At 39.3% G+C, this 26,117-nt stretch overlaps 1 protein-coding gene and 1 long non-coding RNA gene across 2 annotated transcripts in view; one reads left to right on the top strand and one right to left on the bottom strand.

Annotated features, from left to right (window-relative positions):
- Positions 1-26,117, bottom strand: part of si:dkey-61l1.4 (collagen alpha-1(I) chain) — a 59,935-nt gene that overhangs the window by 11,977 nt on the left and 21,841 nt on the right. The window contains exons 7-40 of the mRNA XM_058374803.1: positions 19,231-19,812; positions 18,184-18,228; positions 17,139-17,258; positions 14,422-14,460; positions 14,274-14,327; positions 13,848-13,901; positions 13,150-13,257; positions 12,912-12,965; positions 12,767-12,820; positions 12,033-12,077; positions 10,856-10,909; positions 10,717-10,761; positions 10,547-10,600; positions 10,391-10,435; positions 10,249-10,302; positions 8,590-8,634; positions 8,392-8,445; positions 8,080-8,124; positions 7,949-8,002; positions 7,741-7,848; positions 7,581-7,634; positions 7,242-7,295; positions 7,124-7,168; positions 6,983-7,036; positions 5,656-5,700; positions 5,246-5,299; positions 4,579-4,632; positions 3,332-3,385; positions 2,973-3,026; positions 2,798-2,851; positions 2,354-2,398; positions 2,214-2,258; positions 1,555-1,662; positions 1,396-1,449 (exon numbers count right to left, since the gene is read on the bottom strand). Of these exons, the coding sequence (XP_058230786.1) occupies positions 1,396-1,449; positions 1,555-1,662; positions 2,214-2,258; positions 2,354-2,398; positions 2,798-2,851; positions 2,973-3,026; positions 3,332-3,385; positions 4,579-4,632; positions 5,246-5,299; positions 5,656-5,700; positions 6,983-7,036; positions 7,124-7,168; positions 7,242-7,295; positions 7,581-7,634; positions 7,741-7,848; positions 7,949-8,002; positions 8,080-8,124; positions 8,392-8,445; positions 8,590-8,634; positions 10,249-10,302; positions 10,391-10,435; positions 10,547-10,600; positions 10,717-10,761; positions 10,856-10,909; positions 12,033-12,077; positions 12,767-12,820; positions 12,912-12,965; positions 13,150-13,257; positions 13,848-13,901; positions 14,274-14,327; positions 14,422-14,460; positions 17,139-17,258; positions 18,184-18,228; positions 19,231-19,812 (2,487 nt within the window). The remainder of the gene's footprint in view (positions 1-1,395; positions 1,450-1,554; positions 1,663-2,213; positions 2,259-2,353; positions 2,399-2,797; positions 2,852-2,972; positions 3,027-3,331; positions 3,386-4,578; positions 4,633-5,245; positions 5,300-5,655; positions 5,701-6,982; positions 7,037-7,123; positions 7,169-7,241; positions 7,296-7,580; positions 7,635-7,740; positions 7,849-7,948; positions 8,003-8,079; positions 8,125-8,391; positions 8,446-8,589; positions 8,635-10,248; positions 10,303-10,390; positions 10,436-10,546; positions 10,601-10,716; positions 10,762-10,855; positions 10,910-12,032; positions 12,078-12,766; positions 12,821-12,911; positions 12,966-13,149; positions 13,258-13,847; positions 13,902-14,273; positions 14,328-14,421; positions 14,461-17,138; positions 17,259-18,183; positions 18,229-19,230; positions 19,813-26,117) is intronic.
- LOC131343256 (uncharacterized) overlaps positions 21,155-26,117 on the top strand; it is a 59,709-nt gene continuing 54,746 nt past the window's right edge. Inside the window, exons 1-2 of the long non-coding RNA XR_009203127.1 lie at positions 21,155-21,421; positions 22,418-22,525. This is a non-coding gene — a long non-coding RNA (uncharacterized LOC131343256). The remainder of the gene's footprint in view (positions 21,422-22,417; positions 22,526-26,117) is intronic.

The raw sequence follows: 26,117 nt of genomic DNA, 5'->3' as shown, positions 1-26,117 counted from the left end.
CTAACAGAGTGGTTTATTCCGCTTATACGACAGCAATATACAGCTGTTATACATCCAGCTGTTTATCTGTTAAAGCTACAGCTTCACCTCGGACTGTTTCCATACACTGGCACTGGAGACTCCTTACAAAAATGCTAAATAAACATCTCTTCACACAAGTTAATGTGGAATGTCCGAATGTCCAGTCTGAGTTATGATGTCATACCACATTTTCACCTTCCTGACCAATCAGATTCGAGTATTCGAGACTGCAGTGGGAGCAGATCCAGTGAACAATAACAATGGTCTAGTATATGCTCTACATAAGGAAAGCATCATCAGTTGCTATAGAGGACTTCTACAGTACAGCAGCCCCATCTAAATCGCATCTATAAAATCAGGTTATTTGTCAAGTATTTGTTGTTAGTTTTATTTTTTTAAATGGATCAGATTGGAGTGTAGTGGATCAATGTGATTAGCATGGATTATGGAGTGGTGGTAGCTCAAACAGTTAAGAAGGTTGTTGATCAGAAGATCAGGGTTCAAGTCTCCAATCTCCTCTGGGGCACTGCATCATGGCTGACCCTATGCTCTGGCCCCAACCCTTCCCTGTGCAGTAATGTATATGTGACAAATGAAGGCTACTTAATTATACAGTGTATTAAAAACCGAGTTTTACAATTGGACAATAGCATTGTGTTGTATACTCTTCCATAATCTCCCAATTTCCTGTCGCCTATTCTATATGCTCCAGCTATGATTCTGCTTATTACCATCCATCCTACACTCTTCTTTTTCCTACACAGGGCCTATCCCTCGGAAGTCAAGCTGGGGGACACCCTGGACAGGGTACAAGGGCACATAACTACAGACAACTTAGAGACACTAATCATCCTAAAACACATAACTGTGGACTGTAGAAGGAAACTGGACGTAACTGAGATGGAGTCGGATCCATGTGCGGTATAATACAATATTAATAAGGCAAATATCCAAAACGGAAGGGCGAAGGAAGCGTCATGAAGAACAGGAAGGAGATTAGAATAGCCAAAATACACAGTATGCATAGCAAAAACAAACTGAAAGGGCAAATCCAAACAGCGAAAATCCTAACAGCAAAAAGCAGGTCATACACAATAGCAATAAATGGCAGGAATAACAAAGGCTTGGTACGTAGTGAGCACTAACAATACTTTGTGAAGACACGTCGGCATGAGCGTGTTTTATGTCCATAAATCTGGAATTAAAATATTGGAAGTGTAACCGCAACCTCGAAGTCTCAGAATTCAGATGAGGGTTCCATGCGCTGGACGAAAGGGAACGTTGCAGTTAAGTTTATGAGAACATGCAAATGCCACACATGTAGTATATAGTAACTAATCAAAGAATACATTCATATATAACTACATATAGTACCTGCTGTCCTTTCTCTCCTGATAGTCCGACTCTCCCAGCAGCTCCTGGTGCTCCCTGACAGTCAAGATAAGTAATCAGTGTTACTAATTATGTACCATGAAGTTCATTTCATATGAGGTTGCAGGGATATAATGAGTAAAATGAGGAGTACCCACTCACTGGCAATCCAACAGGCCCCGTTTTTCCATTTGGCCCTTGAGGTCCCAAACTGCCAGGAGGACCTGGTTTCCCTGGTGTCCCCACAGTACCAGGCAGGCCTGCTGAACCCTGAAAATGTGCACAAGAAGAACCACCATGTGGACATGAAGTTTATTGCTTAGTCTGTGTAACTGTGAGTATTATTGTGTTTTGTGTGTTTGCCCATGCCCTGAAGCGTTTTATTCCTCTTATTCCACATTTTTTTGTATATATTAATAAATAAGAAATTGTACATTTTATCCATGTATAGTGACACGGTTGGACGGAATTAGGAACGAGTACATCAGAGGGACGGCTCATGTTGGACGTTTGGGGGGACGAAGTTAGGGAGAGGCCAGGTTAAGATGGTTTGGACATGTTCAGAGGAGGTAGAGTGAGTATATCGGTAGGAGAATGTTGGACATGGAGCTGGCAGGCAGGTGGCAAAGAGGAAGGTATATGGATGGAATAAATGAGGATATGAAGCTAGTGGGTGCAAGTGTTGAGGATGCAGAAGAAAAAGTGATAGGTGGAGAGTGATGATTCACTGTGGCCACCCCTGAAGGGAAAAGCTGAAAGAAGAAGAAGAAAAAGAAGAACACTGTACGTACAAAAATGTTTTAACAATAAGAGATACTCACAGGTGGTCCTTGTATACCAGTCGCTCCTAATTCACCTTGGCGTCCCTGCAAAATACAAGATAATATTGGAAAAGAAATTTCTAGTCTGATATAGGATATATATATATATATATTTTTTTAGCACAAGGTCAACAATATACCTGAGGTCCAGGTGGGCCTCTCTCTCCAGGTGGACCAGGAGGACCCTATAATTCCAAAACAAAAGAATATATATGCATTGTATAATCTTCCTATATAAGTTCTACAAGGAACAAACCTTAAAGAAGCAATCTGTAAGGTCACCTGAAAAACTGTTATACAATTTCAAGGATACTGTTACAAAACAAAGATTCCCAAAGCCTTCTTCATTTCAAGCTGTATTTTTTCTGGCCCAGAAATTGTCTCTAATACAGCTGTCCAACTCTTCCCTTTCCCAACTTACAAGCCACATCAGAGGGAAACAAAATTTTAGTGACAAACTAAAGCCTTATTATAATTTTAACTTCAATTCTAATTAATCTTGCAGACAGCAGAGGGCTCTTAACTTTGCAGACGGCTCCTTTAAAGGTCATATAGTATAATAAAATGTCTGTAGTTCAACTTACAGGGGGTCCCCTCTGTCCAGGTTTCCCAACAGTTCCTCTCACTCCAGGTTCACCCTAAAAACAATCATTAAACTGTAAGCACTTATGGAGCAATATATCAAACCATTAAAAATAATCCTGAATATAGTTTAATGATATATGGTTTTAATTTAAACAGCACAAAACATTCTCTCACTTGTTCTCCCATATGGCCAGGCCTTCCCTGTAAGCCTCTCGCCCCTGGATATCCCTAAAAAGACATCATAAATGACATTTAATTACACACAGCCAAAATATATGAATACATCACACACCAGGTCTGAAAGTGAGCTGAACAGTCAGTCCAATATACAAACACGGTATCATCAGATAGTTAGAGGAATTACGAAGGCTTGTCTTTATTGTGTTTGAATTTCATCTCAGGAAATGAATCATTAAACAGTTGAATGTGTGATTCCTCGCAATTAGAAATGAAGAGATAATTAACACGTTACTGAGCGACAGCACACTCAGCTCTCAGCAATACTTTAACTGGCAAGACGGGATTTCACTTACATACATCCCCACAGACCCCTGCGGCCCTTCGGCTCCTGGCGTTCCCGATAAACCCTGATGAACAGGAAGCGTATTCAGCAAGTTCAAACCGAAAGCACTCATTTTGGAATAGTATAGAACTGAAATGTATGACAGCAGTTACAAAACTAACATAGCACCATTACCCTAACACATAATATACAGAATAAAACTACAAGACCTGAGTGTAAAATATAGTGCAGGGTGAAGAACATATTAAAAAGTCATTCTCATGGCTGGTTCAGGAAGCTAACACAAGAACATGTGTAACACCACAAATAACACCAGATGTGCTCAGATGTGTTGAAGTGATTTCATCGAAGAGTCGAAGAGACGCAAAAAAATGTGTCATCATGGAGAGGATCTTTTATAACTAAAATATATTTTGCTTAAAAGTGTTAATTTCCTCTATTTTTTTGGAGAATTTTGAGACACACACACACACACATATATCTATATACAGGAGTTCCCTAATCCCTCCAGACAGACAGATAAGATAGATAGATAGATAGATAGATAGATAGATAGATAGATAGATAGATAGATAGATAGATTGACTATCTATCTATCTATCTATCTATCTATCTATCTATCTATCTATCTATCTATCTATCTATCTTATCTGTCTGTCTGTCTGTCAATCTAATCAGACAGACAGACAGGCAGACAAAGAGACAGACAGACAGACAGACAGGCAGGCAGCCAGATAGATAGATAGATAGATAGATAGATAGATAGATAGATAGATAGATAGACAGACTGACAGACAGGCAGCCAGATAGATAGATAGATAGATAGATAGATAGATAGATAGATAGATAGATAGATAGATAGATAGACAGACAGACAGACAGACTGACAGACAGACAGACAGACAGACAGACAGACAGGCAGCCAGATAGATAGATAGATAGATAGATAGATAGATAGATAGATAGATAGATAGATAGATAGATAGATAGACAGACAGACTGACAGACAGACAGACAGACAGACAGACAGGCAGACAGGCAGCCAGATAGATAGATAGATAGATAGATAGATAGATAGATAGATAGATAGATAGATAGATAGATAGCTTTCAGAAATGTGTTTCCCAAGGATGATGAATGGGTTTAGGTTTTTAGACTAATAGGTCTAATAGTTTTTTAGAATCCCTCTGTTAATAAGTGCTTCCTAAAGAGTTTAATGAATCCCACCCATGGAACAATGCTATCGGAGAATCTCACCCTCTCTCCTGGGGCTCCTGGGATGCCATCTTGACCGGGTCGACCAGGCGAGCCCTAGATTCAAAGATTTTAATGAAAATAAAAGAAAAACAAACCATGCTTTTTCACACAGGAGAACTGGATTTTCTCTGAAGCCTTTTCTGTTAATCATATACACACATACCAGGAGAAGTAACTTCCTAATACATACTTTAATGATTATTTTGCTCTTAATAATTGTCGATCTTTAAACATGACAAGCATCTGCATCTTAAAAAGTATTAATAGAATTTTTCCTAACAGTGTAAATATGAAAAATCCATATAGTTAAGGTCATTAAAAGGAGTATATATTTTTAAAAATCTGAAGTTTAAAGAACTATGATTACATTTAACAGCACATTAATTATTATTAATATTCAAGTGAAATGTCTTATACCATAATTATAATTAAATAATATTATAATTATTATAATAATAATTAATAATTAAAGGTGCTGTTTGTTATTTTGAAATAATATAATAATATTTTGTAGACTTCTAACAAACGTATTATTCACAAATACCTTAGAAAGTATATATTTTACGTACTAGGTTTCTTTCTAAGCTACTGCTTACAGTTTTTATACCAGATACACTATATTGATCCCACTTTCAGTTAAATTAGATGAAACATTGTGAATGTTTACCGGTGAACCCATGGCTCCGGTTTTTCCAGGTTCTCCAGCTAATCCATGGAAACCCTAGATTTGACATAAATGATATATTACATTTTAATACTGTATATGTACACATGATCGCAGCCAATCACACGCATGCATTCCTAAACAATATACGAGACATATTGTCACATCACTGCTGTCTGCAATGTCCACAAGATCTTTAAAGACCTGTTAAACTTAACTACGTGTGATCTCATCACCTCTCTCAGACTCACGTGACATTTATGTGTTTGCTGAACGTGTTACTCCTCTTACTGTAAAGGCAAAGTGTGACTATCCACGTGCAAGAGGTTGAAAGTCATTTGTGAGAGTTTTGTCCAAATCTGCTGTAGCTGACCATTTGAATAAAACATAAAACTAATAAGAACAGTACTCACTTTAGGCCCTTTATCTCCTGGGCTTCCAACCGAACCGGGAACACCCTTCGAATGAAACAGATAAAACAGAACACAGACTTTTAGGATTTCATTGTTAAAGAATTGTTTATGTAAAAAATAAAATAAAATATGAGTATACTTAGAGGTTAGCAGAAAGGTGTGCATTCACTCCATTATTTATATTTAATTTTTTTTTTCTTTTTTATAAAATATAGTTTTACATTCATATTGTGTGACCTACGATGTATTTCGAATTTATTTATTTATTTATTACTGTTATTATTATTATTTATTATTCATATAAGTAAATATAGTTTTATTTAAGTAAATATAGTTTTACATTCATATTGTGTGACCTACGATGTATTTCGAATTTATTTATTTATTTATTTATTTATTTATTTATTACTGTTATTATTATTTATTATTCATATAAGTATTCAAATTTAGCAATTAAAATTTTCAAAGGTTTCAATCCTTATTTATGAAGGAAACGTTCTGAGTATTCAGACTTGAAAATTCTGTTTTTCAGACTGTTAATCTGAGACATATGACATATAATCTGAGTGTATAAATATTACAGGATGCCACTTTTACTTTCTGGATGCCGATACTGAAACCTTGAAACTACTACTACTACTACTATTATTATTATTATTATTATTTAAAAATAAATAAATAAATAAATAATTCAATCAAAAAACATATGACAGAAAAATAAAACTCAATCCTTTTAAAAGAAAAAAAAAACCCAGCCTCAGTATATGTAAATATTTCAAAAGATCTTACAAATCCAAAGCCAATTTTTACATTTGTTAAGATCTGGTATCCAGTCCACTGGTTTTCGTTGGTAACAGCTGCCATATTTACCGCTTAACTGAATCGTACCTGCATTTTCAGCAAATTCTCATACAACTCTTTGTGTAATGCTTAAATGTGTAGTTGATCTGAGGTCTAAAGACTAAAGTGTGCATTTAAGGTATTAATCCCAGATCAAGGCTGTAATCTATGACCTTAAAACCTCCTGCCTCTCTGTTGTTTATCTCCATCAGGTCACAAAAAGGTCACACCTTATGTGTTCTTTCACCAAAGATGGAGAGTAGTTAAGCAGTTAGTGCAATAATTCATTTAAGTATTCAACGGTAATTATTTCTACTACTACTACTGATGACTATGGATTTTCATTTATGCCGTACAAGGGCTCCTTTGCGGTGTTCATTTCTACATCCTGTAATCACTGCCTTTAGGAAACTAATCATACACATTATGAGACAGAAATATAAAGCAAACTGTAATGTGTTAAGTTGATAAGTTATAAAATGGGAACCTGTGTACCAGGCTTTCCTTCTGCTCCCTCAGTCCCTGGTGGGCCTCTGAGACCCTGCCAACAGAGAACACACACCAACTGCATAACAACACACACTACAAACGTATATACATGTATAAACCTGTTATAAAAATGACTTACCGGAAGTCCAGACCCACCAGGGGGCCCATGTTGCCCTGCTCTTCCCTGTAGAAAGAAATGTTCCTGTTTAATGCTTTACATTTGTTTTGTTTCACATCGAATTGAAAGCGAATCTTACCCGTTGTCCTCTGGTTCCCGGTCTTCCGTTGCGTCCAGATTCTCCCCTACTCCCCTGTTCATGATCACATGCAAAACCATACACAGACACGGTGATGAGAACAGACCTGACAGTAAACTGTATATATACATGAATATAATATGCAGACCAGACGTATGGAGATCACAGTGAAATCAGAGGACGTTCTAGACAAACGGATCATGTTGCAACATTTTTTTTTTTTGCTTTTGTTTTATAAGACACTGTCTCAGTGAGATCAAAACCTAAGCTCTTTTCCAGATGATATTTTTCTCTGATTCCTCCACCTGAAAGTCATAAACTGCAATAAACGGCTCTGACCTTTAGACCCTCCTTTCCGATCATTCCCTGGGGACCCACTTCACCATCTTCACCCTGGCAAAAAAAAACCCAAAAAAAAAACACAGCAGGCAATGATAAGGAGAGTGAATGAGAAAAAAAATCCTGAAAATAATAAAGTTGATGAAGTCTAAGGCCTTACCTGTATACCTGGAGATCCTGGTTGACCTTGGACTCCAGGTAAGCCAGAAAATCCAGACTGACCTCTCTCCCCCTGAGGACCCATAATGCCCGGTGCTCCAGGCGCACCCTGAATACAACAGAGCAGAAAGATGACACTAAATACAGAGACTCAAAAACACTATTGTGTCAGCTGTATTATTTAAGAATATTGGTTAGAGCTTTGTTACTCTTTCTCCTTTTGGTCCAGGATCACCTCTCTCTCCATCGGGACCTCTGCTGCCCTAGATAATTCACACTGATTAAAAAAGACAGCCAAATAGAAAAATCCCATAATAAAGTTCAGTCATAGGTGCCTTACTGTGTTGCCTGGAAACCCTTTCGGACCTGGATCTCCAATTGGGCCCTAGTGAAGAAGACAGCTGAGTAGTAAATTCACCCAATGGGCTACAGAGTGTCTGATAACGTTTCTATTGGGTCTGAAGTTACTTTTTAAACAGGGAAAACAAAGAGTGTGACATAGTGTGCTTTTCTTTAAGCTCAACAGGTCTGTGCTAGTCGTTGGTCATTGCAGCATAATGGCCATTTATTCACTGTGACACTTATAAACAAGGATAATCTGAAAGCTTCACTCTTTTTATACTTGTTAAGGGAAAACGAAACAACATCTCACCGTTGGCCCTTCACTTCCATATAGTCCTCTGTTTCCCACTGGACCTTCCTGTCCCTGTGTAGACAGATCACAGATGTAGAACTGTACATGCACTCTATATTCAGATTATAATACACACATTTCTGATTAGATATTTCAGGCGATAGTGATTTTCAGTGAATTAATTTAAGGGTCACAGGAAATGGTTTCAAAACTTACTATGTGACCTTTGAGCCCGCGAGGTCCATCATTTCCTGGTGGTCCCTGGCAAAAATACAAGTGACATCACTAGTTCTTATATTATACACATTCATCATGTTTAACGTGTATTGTGTTTTACTATTCAAATATAACGGGGGATATGCATGCAAAACTGATGTCCAAAGGACTGGGATTGACATGCATGAAGGATGCGTCTCATTCACTTTGCTTAATGATTCTCATTCAATTTGCTTAATTGCTAAAGGCCACGCCTCCTTAATTAGCTGAGTGCAAATAGGCCACACCTCCTTCACTGAGACCGGCATGTACAAGCCAAGTCTCATTCATGACAAGTGGGAGGCACAGAGGCACAGAAGCCTCATCCCCTTTAATGACACTGTCAGGCACAGAGTCTACAACTCATCTAATAAGACTGACAGGCACAGAGGACACACCTCCTTTAATGATACTGACAGGCACAGAGGACACACCTCCTTTAATGATACTGACAGGCACAGAGGCCACACCTCCTCTAATAAGACTGACATGCACAGAGGACACACCTCCTTTAATAATACTGACAGGCACAGGGGCCACACCTTCTCTAATAAGACTGACATGCACAGAGGCCACACCTCCTTTAATGATACTGACAGGCACAGAGGCCACACCTCCTCTAATAAGACTGACATGCACAGAGGCCACACCTCCTTTAATGATACTGACAGGCACAGAGACCACACCTCCTCTAATAAGACTGACATGCACAGAGGCCACACCTCCTTTAATGATACTGACAGGCACAGAGGCCACACCTCCTCTAATAAGACTGACATGCACAGAGGCCACACCTCCTTTAATGATACTGACAGGCACAGAGACCACACCTCCTCTAATAAGACTGACATGCACAGAGGCCACACCTCCTTTAATGATACTGACAGGCACAGAGGCCACACCTCCTCTAATAAGACTGACATGCACAGAGGCCACACCTCCTTTAATGATACTTACAGGCACAGAGACCACACCTCCTCTAATAAGACTGACATGCACAAAGGTCACACCTCCATTAATGAGATTGATATGCACAGAGACCACACCTCCTCTAATAAGACTGACATGCACAAAGGTCACACCTCCATTAATGAGATTGATATGCACAGAGACCACACCTCCTCTAATAAGACTGACATGCACAAAGGTCACACCTCCATTAATGAGATTGATATGCACAGAGGCCACACCTTCTCTAATAAGACTGACAGGCAGAGAGGCCACACCCCCTCTAATGAGACACACCCTTTCTAATGAGACAGGCACACATGCTACACCTCTTCCAATGATATTGACAGGCACAGAGTCCACACCTTCTCTAATGAGACTGATATGCACAGAGCCCACACCTTCTCTAATGAGACTGAAAGGCAGAGGGGCCACACCCCCTCTAATGAGAGTGACAGGCACAGAGGCTACACCTCTTCTAATGAGATAGACAGGCACAGAGGCCACACCTTCTCTAATGAGACTGACAGGCACAGAGGCCACACCTTCTCTAATGAGACTGACAGGCACAGAGGCCACACCTTCTCTAATGAGACTGACAGGCACAGAGGCCACACCTCTTCTAATGCGACTGACAGGCACAGAGGCAACACTTCCCTCACTACTGTTTACCTGGGGACCTGGCAGACCAGGGAGGCCTCTGATTCCTTGTATCCCAGCAGGACCCTGGAGGATGCAGACAGACAGACAGACGGACATATGAAACAGTATTTCAGCTAGAAATAGCGTTAATAGAAATAAAAACAGTAAATACCTGAGGGCCTTTTCGTCCAACTGCACCTGCAGGTCCAAAATCTCCCTATAAAACCACCAGCAATAAAATCTAGTCCACAGACTTTATACATATATACACTGAACATCAATAAATAAATAGACTTTTATTTGAACTGAAATCTCTTTTAATACTCACTTCAGAGCCATTAACTCCCTGAGCCCCAACCATCCCTGTAGCCCCTGGAGCTCCCTGTGATCACACATATACACACACACATGTACACACACATATAAGCAAGGATAAACATCTTTAATTTGTATCTTGGTGAACAGGTGTTGTTCATATAATTTTTTTTAATAACTCACCGTTGCTCCAGGAGGACCATGTTTCCCATCATGCCCAGGATCACCCTGTAAAAGAAAAGAATATTCATGCTCATCATAAGAGTGTTAAATAAGAGATCATATTCTTCTTACATTAGATTAAATGTACTGTATAACACACCTCTGGCCCAGGCGGTCCAGGAAGCCCTTCAACTCCTCTGATACCCACAGGGCCCTAATGAGAGAAAGCCGAGAAAGACATCTGTAAGATATGGCTAAACAAATGTGGACACCTGACCATTACACCCATACATGGACCTTTCCTAAAGCATGCAACTGTCTAGAATGGCTTTATATGCATTCTTGTAAGTATTCTGAACATTTTTCAGCATGCTAACGCTCCTGCACACTAATCCAGAATTGGGTTGCCACGGTTGGATTGGAAGAACTCATGTGTCCTGCACTGACCTCAAACCCACTGAACACCACTGGGTTGAACTGGAACGCTGACTGTTTGCCAGACCTCCTCACCCAACACCAGTGCCTCATCTAACTAATGCTCCCGTGGCTGAATGAACATAAATCCCCACAGCCATGCTCCAACATCTATTAAAATGCCATCCCAGCTGGGTGGAGCTATAATATAATATAAGAGCAAATGGTGACTAAATCTGGAACAGGAAGTTTAATAAGAAAGTATGGGTGTGATTGTTCAGGGGTCCACATATGAGGGTGGATGGATATTTGGCTGGATGGACTAATGGGTATACAGATGTATAAATGGAAGGATGGAGGGATAGAGCAAAGGACTGATGGATCAGCTGATCAAATAAGATGGCTAGTAGTTGGATAGCTTGATAGCTGGAAGCTTGGATGGATAGACGGATAGATGGATATTAGACGGAGGTCTGGGTTGATGGATGGATGAACGGATGGAGGAATGAATGGCAGTATAAATAAAAATGGATGGGCAAATGGATGAGTGGATAGGATACATAAATAATGGTATGGGTGGGTGAACGGTTAAATGGTTGCCTGAATATAAAAATGGATGGATAGCTGGAAAAAGAGATGAATGGTGAATGAATGCCTACATGCATAAATGGATGGATGAAAAGTTGCAAAGTTAGTTAGATAGATAGATAGATAGATAGATAGATAGATAGATAGATAGATAGATGGATGGATGGATGGATGGATGGATGGATGGCTAGATAGATAGATAGATAGATAGATAGATAGATAGATAGATAGATAGATAGATAGATAGATGGATGGATGGATGGATGGATGGATGGATGGCTATATAGATAAAATAATAAAACAATTATTGATAAATAAATCTTAGGAATACTTACTGGAGGGCCGACAGAGCCTGTAGACCCAACTTCACCCTTTGAACCCTGAGAGAGACGATGAGCCACACACACAAAGCCATGTTATGTCATATAATTATAGCAATATACATTTATATAGTTATATATTTGATATAAGTATGAGTGACCTCCTTCTGCTAAAAATATAATAGCTGTAAGCTCAGCAATGATGCTTAATCTGTTTCCACAGAGAATGGGCAGTGCTGGCATTTTTCCAGGCCACCAGGGGGCAGTAGGTGCTCATTTTTGCCTAGACTAATGTTATTAACTGTCTGACTGATGACCGCTGTTCAAACTCTGGACATCTGTAAACTAAGTGGCAGTATCCACTTCAACTACACTATAAACAAGTCATTTCCAGTCTGCAGAACTTTTTTAAAAATGATTTTTAGCATGTAGCTTGTAGTATAGTTAGCTAGCTTGAACTAACCAAAATCCAAAGCAACTTGTGTCCGACATTGCTCATTATTTTCTTACAGGACAGCAGAAACAATTAGGTAATTGGGTGATGTTACTGTATGCACAAAGTGCAGTTTGTAGCTGCATACCACAACTAATCTCTTAATTTTTATCAGTAAAATACCAAACATCTATCAACGTCTATCAGGATCCTGCTGGATTTAACAGAAACCAAATCTCAGACTCTATATGATATGGCACTTATATAAAAAATTCTCTGCATTTTGCAACCTGCTTATTGTGTGCCATAATCTCACCTTTAATCCAGTCTCTCCTCTGTCCCCCCTCGGCCCTGGAGCACCTGGGAAACCCTAAAGATCACACAACAGAAGACATCTCACATAATGAGAAATTTGGCAAGAGAACAAAACATGGCGTATAAAGAAATGTCTGACTGCGTACCAGCTCTCCTTTGTCTCCAGGAGGCGCTGAATCTCCTTTATACCCCCGAAGTCCCTTATATCACAAACAGACAGGAAGCGTATGATTCAGTAATGCACTAATAGTTGATTTGGTTAACATTTAGCACATTACAGTATTGGGTTTAGCAGTTTAACATGAAACTACATTACACATGACCATGTTCTCTCTTGTTCTCTGGACAATTTTATAGGTATGAGGTGAGTTTGGTTCCTCTCACCTGCAGACCAGGTGTTCCTGGAGAACCTGGTTCTCCATCCAGCCCATTCTCTCCATCTCTCCCTGAGGTCCCTGCTCGGCCACGCACACCCTTTGGACCCATGTCACCCTGTCAGAAAGGGGCGGGGCAAAAAAAATGATTTGGGAATGGAATATCAGCATTATTATTCATATCTATGAACCGGATTAACACCTTAAAATAAATTCTGACCCATACAAACCAACTGATCGGTTGCTGTGTGTGTATATTTTTTGTATAGAATACTATAATTATACCCAGATTTTTACCTCAATCCGAGTAATAGTAGTTATTATACACTACTGACACATTGAAAATAAAATAAAATAAAATAAAATAAAATTTATAATAAATGGAAAACACTTTATTTATTCAACCCCATATTAGGACATGGTTCTATTTATATTTTATCTATGCACTGCACTGCAATCCTGATAATACTATACTTTTCTTATTTGTTTGATAGCATTTTACAGCAGCTAATTCTATCACCCCATATCAGTAGTTCGGCCTGATTAATGACCTTAAAGGCAGTGTAAACAATAAATATAAATAATAATACATATAAATAATACATTTTTTAAAATTGCACGTGTCCAAATACAGCTTGATTGAATCCTAAGAAATGCTAAAATAATTCCAATATGGAGATTGATGAAGTGAGAGTGCGATTTGGTTACCATGTCACCTTGTCGACCTGGAGGTCCTCTTTCTCCTGGCTCTCCCGGCATCCCCTTCAAGACAGATTGATACAGATGCAGAACAATTCATTCAATTCAATTTCATTTTTAGGTAATACACATGATCACAAAGCAGTTTTACAGAAATCCGGGTGTAGATTTAGATCCCTATTGCTTCATAGTGGGATTAGTGTAAACACTAGTGTGTTCAGATGTCAACAAAGAGGATACAGTGACAGGAAGTGGGCAAGGCTATATTTAATAATATTTAATCAGCATTTAAATGCATTGTGAGTGTCTCATCCATCTCAGTGCAGGTTATTTCTATGATCCAAACTTTTTATTCAACTGATGGTGTATTTGATGGAGTGTATATATATATATATATATATGTGTGTGTGTGTGTGTGTGTGTGTGTGCACTCACAGGTGGTCCAGGACTTCCCATTTGCCCCACTGGCCCAGGAGGCCCGGTCTCTCTCTGCAGAGGATGATTATTTCAATTAAAATAGCACACAAGGACTGAATGGCCAAATGAGACATAAATGATGGATTCAGTGCTTGTGGTTACTTACAGGCCATCCTGCCATTAGCAAATGGTAATATGAAGTTCTCTGCAAAACAGACAGAAATGATGTGAGGAAGTGTTTTGGAGTGAAGCTGCATCCAGTCTAATCACTCAGCCGTACCGCCGTGTGTGATTGAATCTCAAGTGTACAAGATCTCCATGCCAGATTAAATATCAGGCAGAGGACAGTGGAGGCACATCCAGTAAGACACACAGAGACACATTAAACTCTTTAAACCACCCAGGCTGCCTCTGCTCTCTACACAGTTTATCTTGGCTCGGGTTCAGCACGACCTGGTGAAGGTGAGCTTCAGACCTGCCAGGAGAGCTGGACCCTGCCTTTAGCTCACCCAGAGGGGCTGAGAGATGATCTACACGTCTGTCAAAATCTGTTTGGGTTGCAACACTGTGGCCTTTCAGAAAGAGATCTCTGGGTAAACTCCACACTCTAGACTCCAGACTTCTGGGTGGAGTACGCTTCAGTGGCAAAAGCCTTAAATGCTAATAGCCGAACATTCAGTACAGAGATCAGCCGCAATACCGGTGAACCATAGCCATGTTAAGGGAACACATAATGTACAAAAAACACACGCCAGAAATAGATCCCAGAGTATAAAACTCTAGCTATTTATAATACTTTTTATTAAAGCTTCACAGTATGATGTCTGACCCCAAGGCAAAAGCCTACACCATACTAAGATACAAAGATGACTCATGCAAGAACAAGATCGTCTCTTTCACAGGCAATTACACGGACCATCTTTGCCAAAAGCACATCATTTCCATAACCAGCCTGACTTTTGTTGTTTTCTATATAAATGCCTGAATATACAGTATTTCACATTTGACCCGGTGCTGCATATTGAAGCCTTTAAAATTCTTCAGCAATCAGCTCTTCACATAAATAATCAAATCAAATGTGACCACAGGGAAAAGAAAGATGCAAACATGAGCGTAGTGAATAACAAAAACGTCACATGCTATTCACGTAAGAACAAATCCTGCTTATCTCTGTAGACGTTTTTTTTTCCACATAACTGTTTAATAGTTACCAGAATGAGTCTGTGATTAGTCTGTTTCTCTCTATTACATTTACAACCATGTATAAGACATTTCTAAAACACAGATGAAGTGTATTTTGTTACTTCAGATAAACATTCATTAAATGTTTAACACAATACTATAACTATATACACGTTAACATATACTATAAAGCCAAAATGTTTGTGGACCATATCTGGATCTTCCTCAAACTGTGCCACAAAACTGGATCATACACAACTGTCTCTAATGACTTTGTATGCTGTAGATTTCCTCTTACCGAAACTAAGAGGCACAAACTGGTTCCAGCATGACGATTACCTTGCGCGCAAACCGAGAAGGTTGGAGTGGAAGAACTCGAGTGTCCTGCACCGATCCCTGACTCTGACTCAACCCCACTCAACCCTAGACCTTCTCACCCTCATCAACATCAGTGTATGATCTCACTAATGCTCTTGTAGCTGAATGATCGAACAACCCCACAGATACGCTCCAACATCTATTAGAAAGCCTTCACATAAGAGTGGAGGGTATTACTGTACACAGATCAGGCATAACATTATGACCCCCTGCCTCATATTGTGTTGGTCCCCCTTTTGCTGCCCTGACCCATCATGCACTGTGTATTCGGACACCTTTCTATCAGAACCAGCATTAACTCCTTCAGCAATTTGAGCAACAGTAGCTTGTCTGTTGGATCGGATCACTCCCCACGTGCATCAGTGAGCCTTGACCGTCCATGAACCTGTGGCCGGTTCACCGCTGTTCCTTCCTTGGACCACTTTTGATAGATACTGACCACTGCAGACCGGGAACACCCCACATGAGCTGCAGTTTTGGAGATGCTCCGATCCAGTCGTCTATCCGCCATCACAATTCGGCACTTCGTCAAACTCGCTCAAATCCTTACGCTTGTCCATTTTTCCTGCTTCTAACACATCAACTTTGAGGACAAAATGTTCACTTGCTGCCTAAAATATCCCACCCACTAACAGGTGCCATGATGAGGAGATCATCAGTGTTATTCACTTCACCTCTGTGTTCATTATGTTATGGTCGAATTTTAGACTGAAAGGAAATTACATTTATATGAATCAAATAATTAATAACAAAAGGTGAAATTAATCATTTGAAGTCAATTGTCAGAATGTTCTTAATGTCTAAAGGAACAAAATGGTGGTATTCAATGCCTTGTACAATAAATGAAATATGCATGGTTTCTTCAATTCAACATTGAAAAGAAAGGCTTTAAGAGTACACAATAATAAATCAGCCACCATTATGGATGACTGGTGAAATTCTTCTCTTAGTCTTTTCCCAATGTTCTCCTGATCCACCAAAACCCAACGAGACCTGACACATGCACACAAGACGAACATAGCCCCGAAATTGCACGACTGTTTCCAATTACAGGCAACTATCTTAAAGTCAGACTTGTGGTCATGGGCAAAAGTTCGAATTTACAGTCAGAAATAGAGTCCAGCAGGGACGAAGCCATGACTCGGTCACTCTGTCGTAGTGCACACAGGGCGGTTCCTTTATGGCTAAAGTGGGACTGGGAAACTTTTTGGAGTTGGTGTCACTTTCTAACACTGGACCTGGCCTGCGTCCATCACTCTCCAACATTATCATGTTTCACAGGTTACACAGAGACAATAAGGGAATGAAAGATTGGAGCCATACCGTGAATGCAGCCCATTCCTCCTGAGTGTTGTGCCATAGGTAGAGCGAGGGTAATCCTGCCGGTCCTGGAGGACCTGGGCTACCCTCTGGACCATCTCGCCCTCTTTCTCCTCGAGATCCCTTTGGAAAAGTAACAATGGCAATCTGTAACTTATTTCCATTTTGCAAGCACGCAGTTTTATGCATCAAATAAAAGAGCTGTATATTTGTATATATTGCGTCCGAATCCCTTTCGGGACATTTCAGTATGATTATGCACAAATCTAATACAAACAAGTTGGATTCTCAGAGAGAGCAAAGGTCAAGAGTTTTATGTTAAATTTCCGCAAAACTTTCTTATGCAAATTTTTACTAAAAAAATAATTTTCAGATTTAAAAATAAAGAGCCAAATCTAGACCCAACACAAGCAATATACACCTGATCCATGTATTATTAATTAAAATCACACCTTTTATCCATTTATAGTTATATTTATTAATGCAGATATTGCCAATTAAATTAGTTTTTTTAGCTCCTATTATCACTTACACTATAACAGCTATAAACATTCCCTCACTGACTATTGTGTTTTGTTTTCCTCTGAGGACAGAAAGTCTTTAAAACTCTGACTGAAATGTCTGAAAACGTGCTGACTGAAACCTTAACTCCTGACACTGGAGACTCCTTAATCGTTAGTTAAAAAGCATTGACGCATTCAAACAAATGCATTAATACAGTATAAATGTGCGATTAGCAGCTGCACTGCTGGGTCAGTGGTCGTTTAAGTGGTTAAGGGGTCTGGGTTGTTGATTGGAAAGTCAGGGTTCAAGCCCCATAGTGCCAAGCTGTCACTTTTAGGCAGTTGAGCAAGGGCTTTTCTGGAGGAAGTGGACCTCAGCTAGGATAAGCAAAGAAAACAATTCCACTGTGCTGTAATGTATGTGTGGTGATAATTATAAAGGCTTGTCAAAGCTGCAGGTATAAAGTATGAATCAAAACATTCTTACTGATTAGACTGAGAACTCATCACCACAGATTCATGATAAAGAGTCAGTTCCCTCTCACCTTGTCTCCTTTAAATCCAACGTATCCTCTAGGCCCGGCACAACCCTAAAACGAAGACATAAACGATGTCCGTTAACCCGCAATACACTTCAATAAGAGATTTTTTCCTCTGATGGTTGAAAGTTCTAGCTTTCTCAAGGGGTACATAAAGCTGAAAGTTAAATCTGTGCTATTCTAAGATTCTACATAAAAAATGTATGGGTTCTTCAAAAGGACAAACAAACAAAAAAGTGCATGAACTCAAATGAACGCTGTAGCTGGATAGTGTGACCAACATAAAACACAGGAAAATCACTACAGCCTTATTACACAATCTACGAAATGAGTGTTAGTAATGTTTTCAAAGCTAAAAAAGTTTCTCTTTTTTGGACTAGAGACAAGATAAGATGAGTCACAGCTTCAAGAAATATTCTAAGGTCTATAATTTACTAAATCACAGATGTAATCATCTATGGCTGTGTTTTTCTGGATGGAGCCCCAGCATTGGCACTGAAGGTCTTTCTTCATTTAAAATATTAAACTTGGGTCAAAAAGGAAAAAAAACACTGGAAGTGATGGTTGAAAGAGGCTTGAACGAGTCAAAACATGCTATCTAACACACTGTCCTGTTTGGAAACCCAATAAGAAAGTTTTCTTGTCAGAGAGGGCTGCAGTGAGAACGTCTTTAATAAGCTAGGAACCCATAGCTAGCCTTCAGAGAGTAGAGATTAAACACACATAATTACCTTCTGCATAAAACATGATGACAAATGAAGGACGTTCTCCTCATTTCATTTTCAACCTGATTTGAAGGACTGTGTGGTTCACTGACAGACAGGCAAATCACAGCTAATATACTATTTCCCCAGAGAGATAATAATGACTTCACATACCAGATGAATCACCCACTAGAGAATCAGAATGGCTGCTTGTTTTAACCCAGCTGTGCCATGCATTAATACTACTATTACCTCAATCCTTTACCTATGTCTAGTCCCCTTTGAGTCAACCTCAGTGTGGTTCTTGTCATATATCATCGTGCCATTTTGATGCAATGCTACGACTCACTGTTTTCCCTGGACGGCCAGCCGATCCTGGAGGTCCTCTCAGCATTCGATACTTCTTGCCATCAGATCCTGTGATCAGATCTCCGTGTTTAGGTGGGCTCCTTGTCATGCTTTGGTGTGTCGATCTATCATGATGGGTTTCAGGTTTTCCCTGGCCTTTCTGGCTGAGGAAGTCCCTGGAGCCTTGGCCCTGAGTGACAGATTCAGAAGTGATGTATGTCCCTGAAGGTAACAGGTCCTCTTCTGTCAGATTTAGGTCAGGAAACTGTGGATGCACATGGTTCAGATTTACACGCCTGGTATCAGTTGAGGAATCCAGGTCGATGATGTCCTCTGAGGGTTTTGAATGAACTACATCCACCAGATCTGTTCGTTTTTGCGAGAGAAGGTCCTCCGCTGTGGATTTAGCAGTGGTGGACTGGGCCTGGTTCTTAGTGTTGCCCTTTATCCTGGTGTAGGAGGTGATTTGAGGGGATTTGTGCCTCTTGGAATCCTCCAGCACTCGGAAACCTTCAGTCGGCTTGAAATCGCCCCTCTGGGATGGAGGGTTCAGATCATCAAGGGGAATGAAATTGAGAGGATCCTGTAAATACAAAACATACAAAGGATTATCAAATCCCACTCTGTACCATGTTCCCTTTGAGTTTCTAGCACAGATTGTAACTCCTCTGTACTGGAACCTGGTTGGTGAAGTGAATTTCACACTCGGAAGTAAATTGTCACAGGGTTGGTACCTTTAAAGGTTGGTCAATTCATTGTATCATGAGTATTTAAGATCGGATTACCTAATAGAGTAGAACTTCAGTTACATCAGTGTTCATTTAAGATGTACCCTTGATGGCACTACCCCAACAACAAGGAAAAGTACAGTCTTTTCCTTGTTTCTTTTTTATTTTTTCTGAGACTGCAGGGGAAGTTCATAAGAACAGCTGAATCACTAAATCCTCTCCAACATTTCTTTGGTTGTAGCTTGATATTATCATTAGATACTGGCCTATTGGTCCAAGAATAAGGATATTTTGATGGACTTTTGGTAAGTCCTTCTGGGTAAGATTATCTAGAAAATATTTTCATTGTAAACGTAAATAGAAAATTACAGAATATTAAAATTAAAATATTTAAATAATAATTAATGAAAAAAAACAATTTATTTAATTATTTAGAATTATTAAAACTGTAACCATTTCATCATTTTATTGGTTTTAAAAATGTTTTATTACTGTTTACCCATTACTGACCATTTTAAATTAAAGCCAGTGATCCATCAGATCCCTAAAGCTTTTATTTACGGACTTCATCATCTTCCACTCTCAGACACTGAAGAGTCTCTAAATGAGTGCTTTATTATAATAAATATACTCCAAAAATGATTTGAAGCAAATTTTTAGGATTAGTGATTAGGGTTATGTTTAGAGTTAGGTTTATAAGAGGACGTGCAATTGGTTCAGCTCCACCCCCCACCCCCGGACATGTAGTTCTGCAGGGATTATGATCTCCTACACTCTGGTAGGTGGCATGTGTATGAGCTCCATTAACTCAGGTTGCTGTCCTCCATTAAACAACAGACCACAGATTAAAAGCAATCAAGCACATCACTCTACAAAGTGGCATCTTTAGATGAAAGACTCTTCACAGAGGTGACATGCTTAGTTCAATTTACTGCCTCACCTCCTTTGAGCTATGAGTCAGTTTTTTGGCTGCTGATGCAAGAAAGTTGGAAATGTACTTGGCTCATGCAGGAGTAAAGCGCGACTAACACTTTTTAATAAAAACAACTGATCAGATCTGAGTTGGACATTTGGATGCCAACCAGAATTTTGAAAGAAGGAGATGCCTTCGAGGTTGAAACAATAATCGTATTTTCTCAAGCACACAATAGACTGGCATTGGATGACAGGGTCAGGACTCTCGGGTGTCTGATTTGACCTGGATCAAAAGACGTATTGTAAGAGAAAAACGCCGATACAAAGGATTGTTCTAGTAGAAGGTCAGCTGAAGGACCAGGTCATGTGGTCCTCCCATACTCAGTGACATTAGTACATCCCAGCCATGGTGTAACAGAACTGACCAATGATAGATGACCACATGATGAGCCCAGGGATCATATCCCAGGGCTGGATATTATTTACATTCTGTATGACTGATCTGACAGCGAGGACGGACCCAGTTGATTAATTCTCACCAAGATACAGGTATGTACTTCTTCAGTAGCTATCTGTTTAAGAAGGCAGCAGGACAAAAATAAACGATAATTTAGCATTCGGAGAATTACTTTGAATTGCATACTGTTGAGGAAATCTATGGTTTAACAAGAAAATACACAGAAATCCACTTGCAGCTTTACAGTTTAGCTGTAAAAATGTGTAGGGTTTTTGAATTATTCTTGTTTTTATCATTTTATTTGGAGTCTAAACCAGAATTTTTATGCATGATTCGGTTTTAAAGTTACTTAAGACCCAAAGTTGGCAAACTTGTCTTTTTAACCAATCACATGTTGTTCAGACCCAAGACCAATCATAGACCAAGTTTGGTCACTCATTAACAGGTAAAATAAAATGATATTAAACATTGCCAATATTTGAGATAGGGGCCTTTTCATTGGCTGTTGGACAAAATCAGGCATCTAAATTAAATTTCTCATTGCTGCATTATTATACGATTTCTTTTCACATGAAAAATAACTCCAAAAGACAAGTTATCCTGGCATTCGGTTTAGAAAAGTGCATTGATTAATGGCATAAAAGAAGAGCCCTGTAGGATACTTTCAGCATGTTCCAGGGGCCTGGAGTATATTTGTGTAGCCATTTTTAATATACATTAAGTAGTAAGGTACACAAACATGACCTTGTGGTTTCAAGCCCTAGAAATCCTGGATTGCTCTCAAGAACAACAAATTCTCTAAAAGATTAACTCAGAACAGGTAAATCATACAGAACTTATCCAGATTCAGAAGACCAATAATAAAGTATCCACCAAATCACCAATCACATACGCAAATGATTGAGCATTTTTTTTTTAAAAGGCCTACCACAGCTTTCCATTGTCCATTCACATGCTGTCCCTTTTGAAATACTCCCAGAATAAGGCAGAATCCAACCCAAACATGGAAACACATGGTGACAGTGGACACGCTGCATCAGTTCATAAAAGAGTGCCGCACTCTCTCTTGCTCTCGTACTCTCTCACAGGGCTGGAACCTCCCAGATACACCCACACCAGGACTCGGCCCAAACCCAACACACCCAGACATGCAGACTTCAGGAAATCAAGGCTTAACCCACAGTACCTCCATAAAGGTAGGTCACATACTGCTAGGAGACTAGCCATGAAGCAAAAGATCAGTGAGGTCCAGGGAGGTACAGATCACCATTGTGGATGGTCAGCACATCAGATGGTAAAAGCTGAACTTTGGTCTTCTAAGCAGATCAGTTTATGAGTGTATGTAATAAGAATACTGTCAAAAAAAAATTGGGATCATTTGGAAATTTCTATGATTTTTCAAAGAAAAACCCATTTTTATCCATTTCAAAAATTAATCAGATGATTTTTAAAGAAAGAAAGAGGCCCTTTATCAGCAACCATCAGTCCTCATGTAATGTTTGCTAATCCAAGCTAATCGGGAGCTTAGCTCCAACCCTTTCGCAGATGAAAAGAATAAGGGAGCAATAAAAGTGGCCTTCTTTAGGTTATAGTTTAGTATGAGGAGCTGACCAGAAAGAAAGAACTTTTTTGTCTTTTCATAGTAAGAACTTATCTTATATACCATGCTGTGAACTACTCCCTTCATAGAACAGCGCAAACTGGTTCTAACCAGAACAGGAACAGGATTGGGAGGCCCTGGTGAACAACTGGAAAACAAGGAAATTTCCAAGTGATCCCAAACGGTAGTGAATATCATTTCTGTTCAGCTCCTGCACATCATCAGCTGTCACCTCGGCATCCCTGAGCTCAGATTGTACCCAGCTGGTCGAAAAGAAATGGGGAAAAAACTAATCTAATTTTTCACTATAGCTGCTGGTAGCCAATAAAATGCAAACAAAGAAAACCTCAATTATATATCAAGATTGTCCAGACGAAGTGTTCACTGTGTCATGGTAATGAATCCCGACATCGCAGCAAAGGGGAGCAGAATCGGCCGTGTTCTTAGGCTGGGAAGGAATACACCCTGTCTACCTGTCAATCACAAACTAACCCATCATGGGTGTCTTTGAGCTCATGGATGCAGAAGAGGGTGGATAGTTCTTTAGTTTGTTTGCTCAAATGTGTGATTCAGCATGTTCAGAAAGTTTGATATGTTAATATGGGCGACGACCAAACTGGGAAGAAATTAACGGGAAAATTTATGTTAAGTTATGAGGACTGACTGGCAGAGAACGTTAGCACATAAGAAATCATCACGGCAATATACTACAAACCATTCAAGTGAGCCTGAGAAGCAAAAAATCTGTGACGCATCATGACCACGAGGTTGTTAAAACAGGAACGATTAGCAGCAAGGGCTGCTTCAGTACCAGAGCCAACTCTGGGAGATGCATTACAGAGGAAGGTTTTGTTGCCTGAGAGCTCTGTGGAGCTCTGTCTCTGAGGTTTCACAGCTCTTTTTGGTGGGCAGGAAGGGCAAAAAAAAAAAAAAGAAACACTTCCATCTTTATTAAGAGCTCCAGTTTCCACACACTCTTCTCTTCAATGTGAAGCCACAATGCTTCAGAGCTGCTTTTGGAACCAGTGACTGAGAACATAAGAATGTATGCAAACATGTATGTATCAGTTGACGTGTGGGAAAAGACTGGTTTCTATTAATGAAAATTCTTCTTTCAATTCCACATTTATGATATCTGGTTTATTTTCGAGCATTAAATTACAGCGGAGAGATCATAATTACAGGACTCCGGTACGTTAAAGCAGAATGCACTGATGATAGACAAGCACTGCCAAGGCACACCGACTTGGAATAGTCTGATACGAAAACCGTAGCAGGGCAAAAGTTCCCTTCACTCTGCTATACTTACACTGCCTGAGAAAAGTGGAGCCACACTTCATCTGTGTTAAAGGTGGAAATGCCAAAAAATAAAAAACAAAAAATCCATGAGAATAAGTAAGATCTGGATTTGAGACAGGAAACCTCAGACTGCCCTTAGAGCATTATTAAGCTTACCCATGATGATGTAACATGAAGCCCAAATATGGAACTGCTCTCCTTGAACCTGGGGGTCTTTATTATAAAAGGATTTAATTATTTTTTTTAATGTATATGATTAGTTATAAATGAAATTTTACCAGCCTGTAGTGTTATCACTCACAGCATCCGGGTACCAGGTTCAACCCTGAGCTTGAGTTACTGTAGAGTTTTGCATGTGAACGTTTACATTTATGGCTCTCGTTTATATTCTTAATCACAACTGTATGTGACCAGTTAAGCTCCACTTACCTTACTTTTTATTAGAACGTCGGCACAATATAATTAACCATTACTTGCGGATTTGGACCGGTTTCAAACACCTGACCGTAATGACCACATAACTGTTTAGATGTTTTCATCGTGATGTCAACAATGCTGTATGGAATTAGTCTGGAATTCCCAAATGTTCAGAAAGACTGTTTCCAATCTGTTGCTGTTTAAACTGGGAACAGCTGTATATCAGATTTGTGGGGGGGGGAAGCAACTTTATGACCAGTCCTTGACCCTTTAATTCTATTGAAGCTGAAGCTAACTTGCTCCACTGGCTACAACACCTACAATAAACACATGTGTGGACTATAGAGAGGTTAGCAAAGCAAACATTTATACGTTCACTCCTACAGAGAGCAACGGCGCACGTTGTAATAAAGCCTTTTTGGAGAAAACTACACAGTCATAACTGTAAAACTTCACAAGCCTTCACTCCACACACACACACACACACACACACAGCTTTCACTTACACACAGATGACAGCAAACAGCACACACAATAAAGACGCCAATAAAGTGGCTCTCAACCCAACACAACCTTTTTCCAGCTTTAAGGAACATCCAATGTGTTAAATGAGGAAACTGGTAACAGAGTAACCTGGTGGAAAGTTGAGGTTTAACTAATTATGAACTAACTAATCACTAACCTTAACTATGGATCTATACATGAATAACGACCACCTTAAATGCATCTTAGTCCTGATTTTTTTAAATGTATTAATTAACATAAAAAGCATGCTGTATAAGAAGGAATATGAATTAAACATGCATTGTTTTAAATTGTTTATATTTACATTTCTGGCATAAACCCTTATCCAGAGTGACTTGTGAGTAATTAAGGGTTAAGGGCCTTGCTCAGGGGCCCAGCAGTGGCAGCTTGGTGGACTCACAACCTTCTGTCATATGAAAACATCACATGATGCTGGTTCACTTTCATAATTACATCACTTCCTTATCAAGCACAGAAAGATTCACTCATAATAAACACCAATAAATTAACTATTTTGTGTCCATCCATTTCTCGTCAAATCCCACTGTAGTACTGGGACATGCTGGGGTCTGGGGCTCTGCTCCTTTACCCACAAGAATGAAATGAATTCAATAACTGCTTTCATTTCGCAGATGCTATTATCTATTAACCTTTTAATAAATAAATTAATAATCACAAAACGCCAACTTGGTTAGATAATTGTTTTACATTTACTATTGTTCATATGTGCTCAGGAATGTAGGAATACATTATGCCAGCATGTGCTGTTATATAAAAACAGTTAACAATAATGTGGTCAGATGTGAAGCATTTACAATAGTTATTATCTTATTTTATCTTGAAATTTACGTGTGTGGGAGAAAGCATGCTCTGACACTGGAGACTCCTTCCATAAATGTTTAACAAACATTTCTTTACATGAGGGTTCAACATATTAATGATATTTA

The sequence above is a fragment of the Hemibagrus wyckioides genome, linkage group LG22 (genome assembly GCF_019097595.1).
Source record: "Hemibagrus wyckioides isolate EC202008001 linkage group LG22, SWU_Hwy_1.0, whole genome shotgun sequence".
NCBI lineage: Eukaryota > Metazoa > Chordata > Actinopteri > Siluriformes > Bagridae > Hemibagrus > Hemibagrus wyckioides.
This window is presented reverse-complemented; position numbering and strand designations above follow the sequence as displayed.